The sequence below is a fragment of the Aethina tumida genome, chromosome 3, assembly GCF_024364675.1.
Source record: "Aethina tumida isolate Nest 87 chromosome 3, icAetTumi1.1, whole genome shotgun sequence".
Lineage (NCBI taxonomy): Eukaryota > Metazoa > Arthropoda > Insecta > Coleoptera > Nitidulidae > Aethina > Aethina tumida.
Genome location: NC_065437.1, coordinates 7,233,462 through 7,248,647, shown reverse-complemented (window position 1 = coordinate 7,248,647; position 15,186 = coordinate 7,233,462). Strand labels below are relative to the sequence as shown.

The window sequence follows — 15,186 nt, the reverse complement described above, 5'->3', positions numbered from 1 at the left end:
CTGCACTCTATTTTAAAAATAAAAAAATCACTAAATAATAAAATTTAGTATACAAGTAGGTACCTATTGAAATAAGAAATTATTAAAATTTGTCAATTGGAATACGTATTGTCAGTTTTTTGACTTGTTTATTTCTCTAGGGCATCACAAACAAGCGTGTACTTAGTTTTTGTTACAATTTGTTTTATTCAGTAATTTATTCTATACTTTTAGTCAATTAAGCGAGATTGATAAAGAAAGAATAGTAGGACTGCATGAAGCAGAAATTTTGTCTCGAGAAATAGCTTGGAGTTTGATTAGAAATCTGAGTATTGTCATGCGATCTTGGCGGTCATGAAATGAAGAGGGTAGAAGAGGTAGAGCAAGAAGTTTCGGAAGTCCCAGAGCTGTCATAGAGTCCCTAAGAGACAGGATTAGTTCAAATTGCTGATGAATTTTTGCCGATAAAGGTAGGACAATTGGTATCGATTTGTTTACCTCCGTATAAGATCTATTGGTCTACGAAATTATGGTCATATTTTGGTTTTACCTCTAACATCAAACCATAGTCGCGATTTTGCTTAGGCATGCACGATGGTCATGCGTTAGTAAGACGGCGACGTGGAGTAAGACGTAATCCTCGCTTTGCTGTGGAGGGTGTTATTGCTTATGGTAGCAGGCCATAAGCTTTTAGTTTTTATTAGAAACAATATGACATAATACACAAGAAGAGATCTCGGACTAATTTTTCAACAAGATAATGCCCGTTAGAAATTTTGTGAAACACAGCAAAAAGAATTTATTAAAAAAAAAAAATAAAAATGCGACTGGCATCTAATTAACATATTTTGAAAGAAGTATTCATATCTTGAAACGTTTTCCTCAGAGTTATTTTTTCGACACTCACTTTTAATAGATTCTGAGATGTAGTCAAATTCAATTATTTCAATAAACGGCATTATTGTTTATTGTTCATTTATAATTCTAGACTAAAATTGTGAGATAATAATTTATTATAAATAAAAGTTAGTAATATCTATATTGCAGTTTTATTTAAAATGATATTAAATTACAATCTTGGGTAGCTAGCCATGGAAGCAATACCGCACAAGTTAGATCCACGCTTGAATCTGACATAGCCAGATTCTCCCCAACTGGTTCCCCAAGAGTTTTTAACGATAATGTTGTCAGATCCGTAACCAACAGCAAGAACACCGTGGTTCAAAGCATATTCGGAGCAGGTATTATCAGTAAAGATTCCAGAGCTGTAGAATTGGAGTTCGTTGGTGGCATCAATGGCGACAGCAATTGGACCAACGGTACCAATAGCTTCAACAAGATCGTCTTCATCACCTTCGGAGATTTCGGTGTATCCGCTAACAGTGAGGACTGACTTGCTAGAGTCATACTTGCAAGAGCCGTCACGACCGGTGTATGGGTAAGCAGCTTCACTCTCGATTCCGTGATCTCTGACATATTCGAAAGCGGCTACCATCAAACCACCGTTACATCCGTAGTTTCCATAGGAACTGGAACAGTCAACCAAGTTTTGTTCGGAGAGGGAAACAAGTTTTCCGTTTTGGATTTGGTTTTGTCCTTCCAAAGCACCAGTCTAAAAATGTAAAATAAAGGTGTTCAATTTATAGTTTTAATTTAGATGTTAATGTTCTTACAGCAGAGAATGACCAGCAAGATCCACAGCTGCCTTGGTCTTTTACTGGTGTAACGGCGCCAGTTGCTCTCCAGTCGATAGAGGATGGAGCGGATTTAGTGGGTTTGAAAACTTCTGTGGACTTAACTTTCTTAGCTGAACCGCTAAGTTTCAAGAAAGCCTTGAATTCTTCTGCAGTATAGTCAGCAAATTGATTTACTGCTTTTTTGAAAGTAACCAATCCCTGTTCATATTTGGCATTGTGTTCTTCAATCATTTGGACATTGTTCAAGAAAATTTGGTAGCGGAGACGCTCTTCGATTATAGATTTGTATTGCTTTCCAGCTTTGAAATTTTTCCACGCCTCTTCGTTGGCGTAGGCAAGTGCTGCCAAACAGGCTACTGCGATCAGTACTTTCATATTTCTGAAACTAAATTTTAATTTATTATCTGGTACACATACAAAACAAGTAATTAATAAGTATATTTATTATTGTTTTTGAATATAGTGCTTTACCTATCAAGACAGGAATCTGAACTAAATTACTATAACCAAAATTGCTTATATATATCGAAATTTTGGATGACGTTTTTGTGATAACATGAGTATCATACAGATGTATCTAAAGATATAATTAATAACATTAATATCGAGATTAATTTAATTTGTTCATTTAACAAATATTTAGTGCGACATCCTCGTATATTATGGTATGATAAGAAAACATTCAGTTAGTAAAAAATTCTGTACTAAATTTATTTGTTTTTGTCTGTATTAGAATTCTCAATTGAATTTTTGATAAATTTATTAACCCTCAACAATAATTATTCTATGATTAAAAATTATTTGAAAAATTAATTTATTCTTTGGTAATTCCATAATGTTATTTGGCTATGAAAATAATAAGAAATTGTTAGAACATATTTTCTGACCGACTCTAAGCATTTTAAACTTTCTAACACAACATATTTCATGCAATTTGTCACAATTCATCTCCGGCACAAATTTATCATTATCTTATGACTTCCTAAACGTGCTGCAATGGTTTAATTATATGTAGTGTGAAAAGAGTAGTACTACTTTGTGATATAGACTTCTTTTTCTTATTGTTATTTCAAATGTAGTAATTCTGTTTAATTAATATATAAAAATTTTCTTTTTACAATCAATTACTTGTAGTAACGTATATTTATGAAATTAAAAAAATAGAGGAATTTACTCATAAAAATTTCTCTTTCATAAATAAATGTCACATCATGAATGAGTACAAAATTTCTCAAATTGGTTAATTGAGTATAATGTTTAATTTGTATTTTTAATATTAAAATTAATATATTTAATTAAGATGAACAACTGATAAATCACTTGAAACAACTCATCATTAATTGATTAACGCCAATTTTTTTTAAATTACTCACTCGTATCTATCTAAACTACTTGTATGAACTAAATTATTAGTTTATCATAAAATATAATTTAAAATTCGTAAATATTATTGTAATAACGGGTGACATCTAGTATTTATTATTAATATGTACAATACATACATGTGCCTAGATCTGAGATTGAATTTCCTAAATAAGGAACAAGCTCTTTCATACAATCTAGTCTGTAATAGTTGAACTGAACTGAACTATAACAATATTATAATTTAATGGAAATTATTTTATTACAATTTGTGATTAAGATAAAATAAATATTCACAACATATTATAAAAATTAAAATAAATAAAAAAAGTTTTTCTAAATATTATTTCTCATTGTCTATTTATTTATTTATAAATTACATCAATTGACATTTTAATTTGTTTATAAAAATAATTCCATAACATTGTAATAATACTATTTTGTTAAAGATTATTTATTTTTAAAGCACTCAGACAATTTTATCAATATCGAGTGGTCCTTCGAAAAAATTGATAAAACCAAAATAATTTCAAACAATTTATTATAATAGTTATAATATATTAAATAAAAAATTTATTAAAATATTTCTAGATTTTACTTTACTATTTAGTAGATGTGAAATATGTTCACTAGTTTGGCAGTTTCTGTTTCTGTCAAAAATACTGGAATAGTCTCAAAATTGGGAATTACATAACCCCACTTTAGTAGTTATTGTAAACACTAAATCTTCTTAACCAAGGTATAAAATATTAAAAGTTTTCATTTCTAATTTTTATTTTTTTTTTTTTAATTATTATTTTTTATTATTTTAAAACATTGAGAAATTCAAACAACGTTATTGTTTTGATTAATACAATGATTATAGTTTTATTATTTATTTAATCAATTAATCTTATATATTTTAATAAATTATAACAAGATTACTAGAAATAATTATGATAATTAAATAATTAAGTATTTTGGGGTGCTTACCCCTTAACACATGTACTATATTTTTTTAACAATACAATCTTTATTCATTCATTTTTTAATAGAATATTATAGAAATTTACTTGATTTTATTATTATAATAAATTGATATTTGAAGTCGTTGCAATAATTTGAATTCAAAAGAGAAACTATTTACAAATTGCTAAAAAACTATACGAACTAACTATCTATTTAAATGTTGCTTAATTAAATTTGTGGTAAAATTTATAGGGTCACTTAGAGTATGAACCTACCCCGCTAAATTCACATACTATGCACTTATTTCTTTTAATGGCACAATTTAAATATATGAATAGTATTCGTTTCCGTTTTATAATAATTAAATATAAAATAAAATGCACAATTTAAATTTTGTCCTATATTTTTTAACCTAAACATAATTTACACTAGAGGATAACTAGCAGCACTTGCAATACCGCAATGGTTGCCTGCATCCTTTGCTAATTTAATGTAACCTCCAATTCCCCACTGTTGACCATACGAATTTTTTATCAACCAGTACTTCTGGCCATCAGGTTCAGTACCGAATCCTACGACAAGAACGGCATGATTCAATCCTTCAATTTGGTTACTACATTCCGCATCATAATATATTCCATCGGAATAAAACTGAAGGGATTCTCTGCTGGCGTCGATGGCCGCTGCCACTGGACCAATTGTGGCTACCGCGATTTCTAAACCTTTCTCATCACCTTCGGCAATATCAACGTAACCTATAACAAAAATATAGTAGCAGATACTGCCCTGTTGGGTTATTTATTGATTGATAACATTTAAAGTACTCTAAGAAGTTTAACAAAAAGTTAAAATTATGAAATAATAGTCTTCATTTTCGAGTTAGATTGTAAGTTATTAAATACTTTCAACAATGGTATAATCTAGTGTATGGATATGTACGTCCATATGATCATTAATAGTCAAAATAAATATATAAAAATTACATACAATTATATAATTCTTAAGTTAAAAAATATATTCATAATTATTTTCCAAATTTAAGATTTGATTACTTAATTTACTTATGCAATTGCACGTAGCAATTTTTAACAATACATACATCACGTATTAACAATTTCGTTTCTCTTTCAGTTCTCTTGGAAAAAATTAAATCCAACGTTAATGATTATTACTTTCTAAATGATGAGCCACTGTTGAGCCACAAAAAATGATCTCCATGCGTACGCAGTGATAGGTGCTGGGGAATGCTTTTAAATAATCATTCACCGCAATGAAAGTTAAAATAAGATAATGATTGATTACTGGTATAATAATTATTACTCTTTGAAAATGAACAAGCTTCTTTATTGTTTAGTTATATGTATTTTAATCGATTGTGATTCATTATGTAATTATATGAATGGCGATTAAGTAACATGATATGAAATATGTTTACATTAATCACCAGAATGTTAAACATGAATATTTATTTTAATATTAATATGTATAAGTAGTAGTATATTTTTCTTAAATTTAACTGTAGAATTTTTTCAATAAAATTACATTCGACCTGTTTTTTATTTGAATAAAATCGTGATTATTATACTTAATAACTGTTATAGTAACTGTTAACTAAAATATAATGCGCACCTGTACAAACTCCTCCTACAGTATCTTCTCTAAAACGACATTCAGCGTCTCTAGCTTCGTAGGGATATGATTCTTCAGTATCAATGCCAGGATTATCTCTTACGTATTCAAATGCGGGGTTGATATTTCCACCTTGGCAACCGTTGTTTCCATTTTCTCTCGTACAGTCAATTAAATTCTGTGGACTAAGTTCTACAAGATTTCCTGTTTTACGGAAATTATGACCTTCCAATGCTCCAGCCTGAATTAAACACGTAAAAAACATTCCTTTATAATTCATCATAAATTTCACGCGAATATTTAAAAATACAAAATTGAAAACGCAAAAACATACCGCAGCAAACGCCCAACATCCGGCACACAGTCCTTGACTTTTAACTGGCGACACGGCTCCAACTTGCCTCCAATCCATATTTTCAGGTAGGATTACATTTGCACTTGGAATATACGTGCTTCCATTTGGAATGGGAATATTCCTTGCATTGGGATTTGTCCTAAAAAAAGTTATTGTTAACTGATTATGTTAAAATTAAATGTCATTTAATCGTTAGTTATGCTTATTCAGACGTTAGAGAATCAATTACAATGTAATTTACAAAGGAAATCCTTGAATTTATTGGAAACCGTTTTTATTGAAAGTATCGTTTGCTTTGACAACATTTTTTATTCCGTTATTGTAATTTAATACAGTTGGAATTAAGTTTCACAATCAGAAATTAATTAATGTTTTTAAAATTAGTATATACTAATGTTATTAGGAAGTTTTAAGTAATTCCCCAGAGGTTAAAACCACTTATCTGAAATATTAATCTTAATTTTTAAGTGTGTAATAATAAGTTATATATTTAAATACATGGGGAATTACTTACAATTAAAATAACTTTTTCGATATCATTAATCAATATGTCTCGTAGGTATTTTTTAAGGTCAAATATTAAGTAAACTTAAATAGGAATTTTCGAGTGTTCATTATGTGTCTTCTAAATATAAGAGTCACATTTTTTAATTTTAAAACTTTATAGAAAATGTGCTAGAAATATTTTTAACTACTAGTCTATTTATTGTTGGCTTTGTATAGATATTAATAAGTGTAAGTTGAAGATTTGAACAACAAAATCATCACAGTTTATCTGAACAAAATATTACATTAACTTTTGAGATTGGAAAACACAATGGAGACTTTAATTTATAATACATATATAAGGATAATGGTCAAAAGATATGTTTGCTATAAAAAGTAAATATTTATTTAATTTATTTGTTATTAATATTACCTATTATAGCCGTTGAGATTTCTGAAGAACTCATGGAACAGCATATCTCCATAAGGATTAAGTTGTTGTACAAAAGATCTCCTGCCTTGACCATACTCTTGATTAAATTTGGCAATTTTTGCTCTATTTTCGATGAAAATTTCTCTTCTAAAGTTTTCTATTTCTGGACTGGCATAGGTTTTGTTATAAGTTAACTGCAAGTAAAACAAATAATATTCAACTGATTGTTGAAACAATATATTTTTTAAAATTTACCTTGAATGCCAACCACTCTTCATTAACCAAATCTTCTAAATCTTGAGTAGATATTCCCAGCCTCAGTCGCCCAGTACTAATGGCTTCTGGACCTGTTGTTTGTCCAATTCCCAGGCCGATTTGGCCTTCAAAATTTCTTATTTTACCATTAAATCCAATTTGATTAGTTCTAACCCCAATCTGAGCACCTAAGTCCCCATTAATCTGAGCTGGTGCAGTCGCACTGATACCGAAATTAACAGGATTTTGTACATTAAAACGTGTCCTGCCTCTGCCTCTTGGAATCGCTCCTAATCCTGTGAGGCCACGTCCAAATTGTGGTTCAGGGTTGGGCTCAGCTTCGGCGTTGCAAAACGCCACAAGACATGTTAAGAGGTATAACGATTTCATTTTCTGTAAATGTATAAAAAAATACCATATAAAATTTTCAGAAATAATCTATAATATAATTTTTGTTATAAACTTTGGAATAAAATTTAATTATTTTGGTAGTAACACCCCTAATACCCGTTAATGATAATGTGAAACTATTTATTACTTTTAATTTAATATTATATCACAAATTTAATTATGATACGTTATTAACATTTTTATATAAAATTTGCAAATCAACCAAAATTTCTAGATATAATGAAATTCATGGTAAAATGTTTGTCTTATTAGTATGTGCATAATTACTTTTTTGTTTTATTTATTCTGAAACAATTTCATAATTCTTAATTTGTTTATAATGTTATCATTAATCACACCACACGCTTCTTTTTAGAAAGAATTACACGTGATTCTTACTTTTTATCTTTTCGAGTAGTCATTACAAAGGTTACTAATATATCATTATCTATAAAGGACAACTAACTACGTATACAATCAATAGAACAAGATCTGAATAATTTATACAACTTATGTGTATTAAAGGAAAGATAAGAGAATTTAATCTAAAATGTGCCATTAAAATGGTATACATTGTATAAAACAAATGGTGCACACTCGTATTATATATTTTATATCTGTACTGGACAAATACTTAAACCAAAACCACAAAATCAAAATTTATAAAATTTGATTTAGTTGTGTTTAAATAATTAATTAAAAAAAAGTATCAGAAACGTTTCAAAAAAATTACATTCTAAGGTAGGTGATTGAAATTTTGATTAATTGTATAATGTACGTACTCCTTTTTTTCTTAAAAACATACAAAATGATCTGGTAATGCCTAATTAAATAAAGGGCGGTACTACAAGATATTTATATTTTTTATTTTTTTATTTATCTGGAGATCTATAAAGTGAATATTAATTAGAATTATTCATAACATTTTATTTTTTTTTTATTTGAAGTTATAAAAGATTGAATGATAATACAAAAGTACCACAAAAATGGTACCTATATTTTAGTAGTATGAAATATACTATATTATATTTCTATGATAATATGCGATTGAAGATTAATTTTTATGTTTAAGAATAAATTCGACCTAGATTGTTTAATTATGTAAACCAATCAATAAGTAGTACGACATGTTGAAATCTACTTAATTATATTTTCTCAAAAAACTTAAATACTTTCACTTAAAAAATACCATTGTATTTATTAAAAATGTTATCAGAAATACAAACAAACGGTGATTGTTTATATTTAATAATCTAGATATGAATGTCAATGTTAATAATTGTTCTAATTTTTAATTATATAGTATTTTAAATTAGATACAATTGCATCACGATAAAACCAATAGTTAATTATAGTTGTTATTAAATATACCACATGCATTCATTGATGGTTTCTATCATCATTACCGAATCTTTTATTTATTACTACCTTGGCTCCATTGAAATGCGTAAACATATTTCGCCATTTGGAAAGGTCGAGTTTAAATTATTGTCATTAAATGGAAGTGAAAATAACAAAATTAGTCATTTCTTCTTCTAAATTGGCTGTTTTTTAGGCATGCCACGAAATTTTTATTAAATGTAATAATTGTTCTTTATTTAAAATATATTTTGTATATTATTGTATTAAATAATAATTTTAATTTGACAATTAAGTTTATTATTATGTACATATTTATATTTTGAAAATTTTTCAATATTAAAAAAAAACATGTAAATTTTTGACAATTAAATTTATTATTATATACATATTTACATTTGGAAAATTTTTCTATATCTTAGGAAAAAAAAAATTAAATGTAGTAAATCTTTGACAATTAAATTTATTATTATATATCTCTTTATATTATAATATATTTAAAATATATTATGTATATTATTGTATTAAATAATAATTTTAATTTGACAATTAAATTTATTATTATGTACATATTTATATTTTGAAAATTTTTTATTATATACATATTTACATTTGGAAAATTTTTAATATTTTAGGAGAAAAATTAAATGTAGTAAATCTTTGACAATTAAATTTATTATTAAATACCTCTTTATATTTGGAAAATTTTTAAATATTTTTGAAAAAAAAAAGCAATGTGGTAAATCTTAATAATAATAAATAAATAAACTCAATATAAATATTTTTTATATATATATATATATATATATATATATATATATATATATATATATATATACCACTATCATTATATTACAAATAATCAAGTTGATGGAGATAAGAAATAATTTATTCAATAATTTTAGCTCTTGATTATATGGTAGCACGAAATAACGTACATTCACCTGGCATGATCATGAAAGAAATGTTTTTATGTGTCTAATATTTTCGAATTGCATTTACTTCCGAAACATCCTGCTAAATAACTGTGTGGTAATCGTATGGTCAGTTCTATTTAAATATATTTGTTTATTAAATAATAGTTACAATCGTGAGGTAATATGTAAATAATAGTGTATTTAACTTAAAAAATGTCTATGAATTTAGTCGTTTTAGAGTTTCATAAATATAATAATTGAATATCATTAAAATAAGATTATTGAAATCTTGATAGTTAAAAAGGTATTAACATTCTTACTTGTTTGTGCAAATTGCACAGTATGAAATATTCCAATTAGCGAGGCACTGTCACAACACATTCACACCTCACTCACTCAATCAGATGCCGATCAGCGGAATAGTGAGGATATTACTAAATAGTTCTTATTTTATTCATCTTATTTCGCCTGTAGTTACCGTCCCATTCAGAAGAAGTCCCCTCCGAAATGTCTACCTTAAGACACTGCAAACCTGTTTGATATACATCACTTTCTTTTTGATATTCTAACATGTCTGTTAATGTTGTTAAGGTTAGACAAATTTTGATGGTATTATCTAATACTTAAAATATAACATGCCTAAAGCGTACTGACGAGGTTAGTTATCAAACTTTTTCGTAGATTAAACTCATTTTCAAAAAAATATATAAATATAAAAATTTATAATCTGATCAGTTATTTCTAGATATGTTTACTGAAATGAAAAGAGATTTCTCAGTAGTGAATGCAATTTATTTTTCTTATAACCAGGAAATATGTTGTATTATTTTAAAAATTACCATTCAACGCTTTCTAACAAAGTTACTTAGGGGTCACAGTTCACGAAAATATACTTATGATGGACAATTTATTTAATGCCTTTAAGAGCGTACACCTTTCCTACAAGATCAAAAATAATCTTGGAGAATTTGTTAATGTACTTTTAGTGGTTTTATAGAACCCAAGTGTTAATGTTACCAACGGATGTGCTTTTGATTATATTAATTATTTTTGAATTTTTTTGTTCATCATTTTTGTATTTGATTTTAGTGAAACCTTACAAATGTGTGTAATAACTAGAATAAACCAGTATCTAATACGTGTACTTAAGGACCACGCTATAATTTTCAATTTATTTTTAACAAAGAAATCGTTATCGTTATCATGTTGCTGACTTTACACGTTCTAATGATTGATTAGTGTTTAACTAATACAACCAATGATAAAGCAGCCCAATTTCTTGTGACTGAATTAATTTAATTTTCATATTTATATTAGATATTTAAAAATTATCATTTAATATCTTTAAAAAATCTTCATTAGTGTGCATGATTTACTTATGAGAAAACACTATTAAAATGTTTTTTATAAATAAGTCAAAATAAATGTTTTTGCAGCTTTGAATATTATATAGTTGTTTGCTGTATTTATAATTGCGACTTGGTCAAAAGGAGAAATCATCTTTACATTTAGTAATAAATTATCTTATAAGAATGCAACCTAAGAAGGTATAGGAAACATTTTCTGGCACGTTGCCATAATATATGACCTCCACTGACAAGCAAAAGTCTTTTGCTGTATGTGTGACTCTACTAGAATATAAAAGAAATTTGAGATGTCCTAACAGAAAGTTTTCTTTATATGTTATCTGTAACTATTTCAAACTAATTGGTACTTGAATTTGCTTTGATAATATATAAGATTATTAGAGCTAAAAAGTATATAAATATCTATTTTTATAAAAAAATAATAATTTTTTTAGACTTATTCAGAAGCTTTTGTTGTTAAAATATTTTTAAAAAATGCCAGATTTTATGAATTTAGTATATATTAAATACATATTTAACAAAATAGAACTAATTTAATATTTTCTTGATCAATTGTATGATTATGTCGAATTTAAAATTTATCAACACATGTCTAAATTATATTTTTATTTAAGAATTGTTTTTTGTATTAAAATGACAATGTGTTTGTTGATTAAAGATTATATTTTTTGATTTATTGTTAGATCTAAAATCTAATGTGAATTACCTACATGATAAATGTGCGTAAATCCCCATTTGTTAACATTTGACTAGATTGACTTGTTTTTAAATTAAAATTATTAAAAAGTGTGTTTGAAAAATACAGCACAAATGAGTAATAATTAATTATAAATCAAAATGTACCACTAAAGTATGTATATCCATGAATGTATAAAAATGAAGAATATAATAGTGTGCATTAAATTTGGAAAAATATTTATGATGAATGCAACTTGTTAAATGTTAATGACTTCTTTCCATTTGGCAATATTCCGTAAACATTTTTGTACCTAGTAAATTGTGCATCTTCAACGGAAATTTAAGCCTTGAACTTAACATTTTATGTGTCTATAATTCTATAAGTGATGGTGAATTTGAAGAAAAAACATTTCCAGTTGACATTTAAATATTTTTAAACACAAATGTTTAATAATTTGTCTTTAATATTTTATATTTATTTTGTAATTTCACTTATTAATTCATTATCAATTCTAAATATTATTCAAATTTACATATTTTAGGACAATATATTAATTAAATTCAAATAAATATAAAAAAGCATTTGAAAAATACTTATATGTTTTTTTATATATAAGTTAGCGTAAAGGGTTGCGTTAAAGGGATGTTAATGAGAATACACGCCAGACTCAAACCGACTTTATTGCTCAACTATATGTTCGTACATAATAACAAAATTAATAAGCTCAGCTCAGTTGAGCTTCTAAGCAAATTCTTGACTAATTCTGTTATATCTCATAAATCATACAATTTATGAATACATAGTTATGTGCCTTTTAAAATTAATAACCTATTTTTATTAAATGTGATGCTTAATTGTCCTTATTGTTACACAGAAGATTTCGATATTTGACGGACATATGGCAGACGGACAAATAATTTTGTTCAATACCCTAATTTAATAAGTCAAAGATTACTGTTACATATATTACATGTTATATAATATGCATAGTAATAATTATTTTTTGACTTAATAATTGCTATTATAGGAAAATTGAACCAATAATTACAACATTTAAAATGTCCACTAGTGATTTAAAAAACAGTTTATTATGTGTTGAGAAAAATAATGTCACTTCTGTCGAAATTAAATTATTACAATAATATATTCATTAACAACTTTATACACACAAGCCATAAAATAACATGCCAAAAAGCTTTCTAAAAATTCAAAATTTTTTTTCTTTTTAAATTTTTGCGCAAGTTTGTGGTACAATTTTTTACTATATATGAATATTATTCAATATTTCCGACGAGTATAATTAAAAGTTCTTTCAAAATAGTTTTCTTCGTCTTAGGAAAGAACTGACTTGTTTGACATACTCAGAAAATAATTGGTTATAATTAAATTCTAGTAAATATTTCTTTACTTTTTGTACGTTACATTCAGACAAATCACCAATCAAATATATCTTTAATATTTTATATGTTTTATTTTAAATAAAAAAAGAATGTTTCAATCTGTCAGCTGAATAATATCTGTAAGTGATAAACTATCACTTTTCTTAAAAAAGATTGTGGAAACAATTGTTAACAAATATTTGCTAGATACCCAAGTAATAAAACAAATACTAAAATAAAAATAATAACAGATATGTATATGGGTTACATTATGTTTTGTAATTATTACATAAAAGAGAACAAATATTAACCACCATTTCATTCATGAACATTCATTCATGAACATATAAGGATTAACGAGAAATTAATTAATTTGAATTAGGTCAAATTCAAAAAATAAAAAAAACTATGTTTAAAACTATCAATTAAACCCTTGCTGAATAGAAGATTTTTTATGTAAGTTACAACTATCACTTTTCTTAAAAATGATTGCGAAAACAATTGTTAACAAATATTTGCTAGAAACCCAAGTAATAAAACAAATACTAAAAAAAAGTAGTAACAGATATGTATATGGGTTACATTGCATATTTAGAGTTCTCTAAAGTCGACTTCTACTTTGAAGACTACTTGAAAGCAATAAACGTTTTGTAATTATTACATAAAAAAGAACAAATATTAACCACCATTTGCTTCATGAATATGTATGGATTAACGAGAAATAATTTAAATTAGCACAAATTCAAAAAATTATGAAGTAGCTGTCACCTTAAAATAGAAATGTAAACAGTACGCTACTTATAAAATTAAAAAAAAAAATATTTACTCTTCATTATTAACTAAACGATTTGAAGTGTATGAGTTTAAGTACCATACATCTTCAATACATGTTTGTAATTACAGAAATTTAATTTCGCAATTATGTTCAATTACTCTATTAAAATAGAATAGTATCATAATGACACGTTTAAATCAAATTTGATAAAATATAAAATAATCTAAATGGTGTCGTAAGTTTAATATTATTTATAAGAGTCAACGCTTCAATAAAAGTTTTCAATTATCATCATTTGTTTATCTTAAATATGTTCTAGTTTAGAAAATGAAGAATATTTTTTTTTTGGAGTGTAACTAAAATATTGTATTTCTTAAATACTTTGAGCATATGGTAAGGTTTCTTTTCAAAATTCAAGTCATACTTGATTATAATTTTTTTGAATATTGATAATATGAACACATTTGTTAAACAAAATTATATTGTAAAAATTATATCTATGTTTATTCATTAACCTCTTTCATGAAATGAAAATCATGAAATCCTGAATTATATTTGTTGATTAATTTTATTGTTTGGATACCTACCATAGTAGAGAAGAGATTAAATAATTACTTGATACATTAGAAAGTAATACAGAAACGCACACACGCGTGTTCAATTATTTTTTCAACTAAATTAACTTAATATATAGTCTTTCATTAACATTGTAAAAAATAGAAGTGGGTACAGACCAACGTAAGAATTTTTTAAATATATCTATAAATCTATCGAAATCCGAAACTTTAATTACTAATCACCTCATACATTATTGAATTATATAATAATTAATTATTTAATATTTCCTTACTATTGTAAAAGTAAAAATTCGTATAGTAAAATTGTGATTTTGATCATAAAAATATTATACTATTATTAGATATTATATTGTTATGTATATCCGAGGTAATCGTGTTCAAAACATGGGTTATGATTTAAAATGATTTTAATATTTACTTTATGTTTACGTCTCTCACAATGTAAAGTTCATTTGAATAATTTAAATAATTAATTTAACCCCAAACCATGATATTTAAACTTTCTATAACTTTGGAGTGTTATAAAATATTAAAGTTTCTATCCAATTTTAAGTTGTAAAATTGGAAGAATTAACTTAATACATTATTATATCAAAAA

The 15,186-nt window shown here is 26.0% G+C and overlaps 2 protein-coding genes across 2 annotated transcripts; both read right to left on the bottom strand.

The window, feature by feature from the left end:
* Positions 1-1,014: 1,014 nt before the first annotated feature.
* On the bottom strand, positions 1,015-2,101 carry LOC109597076 (procathepsin L-like). The gene is made up of 2 exons (XM_049965389.1): positions 1,653-2,101; positions 1,015-1,591 (listed from the first exon to the last, which is right to left on the bottom strand). Exons 1-2 carry the CDS (start codon positions 2,049-2,051, stop codon positions 1,049-1,051), a joined length of 942 nt encoding a protein of 313 aa, XP_049821346.1. The 5' UTR covers positions 2,052-2,101; the 3' UTR covers positions 1,015-1,048.
* Positions 2,102-4,371: 2,270 nt separating this feature from the next.
* LOC109597083 (cathepsin L-like) lies at positions 4,372-10,273 on the bottom strand. The gene is made up of 6 exons (XM_020012709.2): positions 10,131-10,273; positions 7,145-7,537; positions 6,890-7,083; positions 5,950-6,109; positions 5,616-5,856; positions 4,372-4,741 (listed from the first exon to the last, which is right to left on the bottom strand). The coding sequence occupies exons 2-6, from the start codon at positions 7,532-7,534 to the stop codon at positions 4,410-4,412; spliced, it is 1,317 nt and encodes a 438-aa protein (XP_019868268.1). The 5' UTR covers positions 7,535-7,537; positions 10,131-10,273; the 3' UTR covers positions 4,372-4,409.
* Between the last annotated feature and the right edge of the window lie 4,913 nt (positions 10,274-15,186).

What these genes read in the sequence shown, in the direction of transcription:
- LOC109597076 (XM_049965389.1), bottom strand. Translation starts at nt 2,051, where the DNA reads ATGAAAGTACTGATCGCAGTAGCCTGTTTGGCAGCACTTGCCTACGCC. An exon ending in CTTGCTGGTCATTCTCTGCT is followed by an intron (nt 1,592 to 1,652) that starts GTAAGAACATTA and finishes TTACATTTTTAG; the next exon opens with ACTGGTGCTTTGGAAGGACA.
- LOC109597083 (XM_020012709.2), bottom strand. Translation starts at nt 7,534, where the DNA reads ATGAAATCGTTATACCTCTTAACATGTCTTGTGGCGTTTTGCAACGCC. An exon ending in AAGAGTGGTTGGCATTCAAG is followed by an intron (nt 7,084 to 7,144) that starts GTAAATTTTAAA and finishes TTTTACTTGCAG; the next exon opens with TTAACTTATAACAAAACCTA. An exon ending in TGTAGGAGGAGTTTGTACAG is followed by an intron (nt 4,742 to 5,615) that starts GTGCGCATTATA and finishes TTTTTGTTATAG; the next exon opens with GTTACGTTGATATTGCCGAA.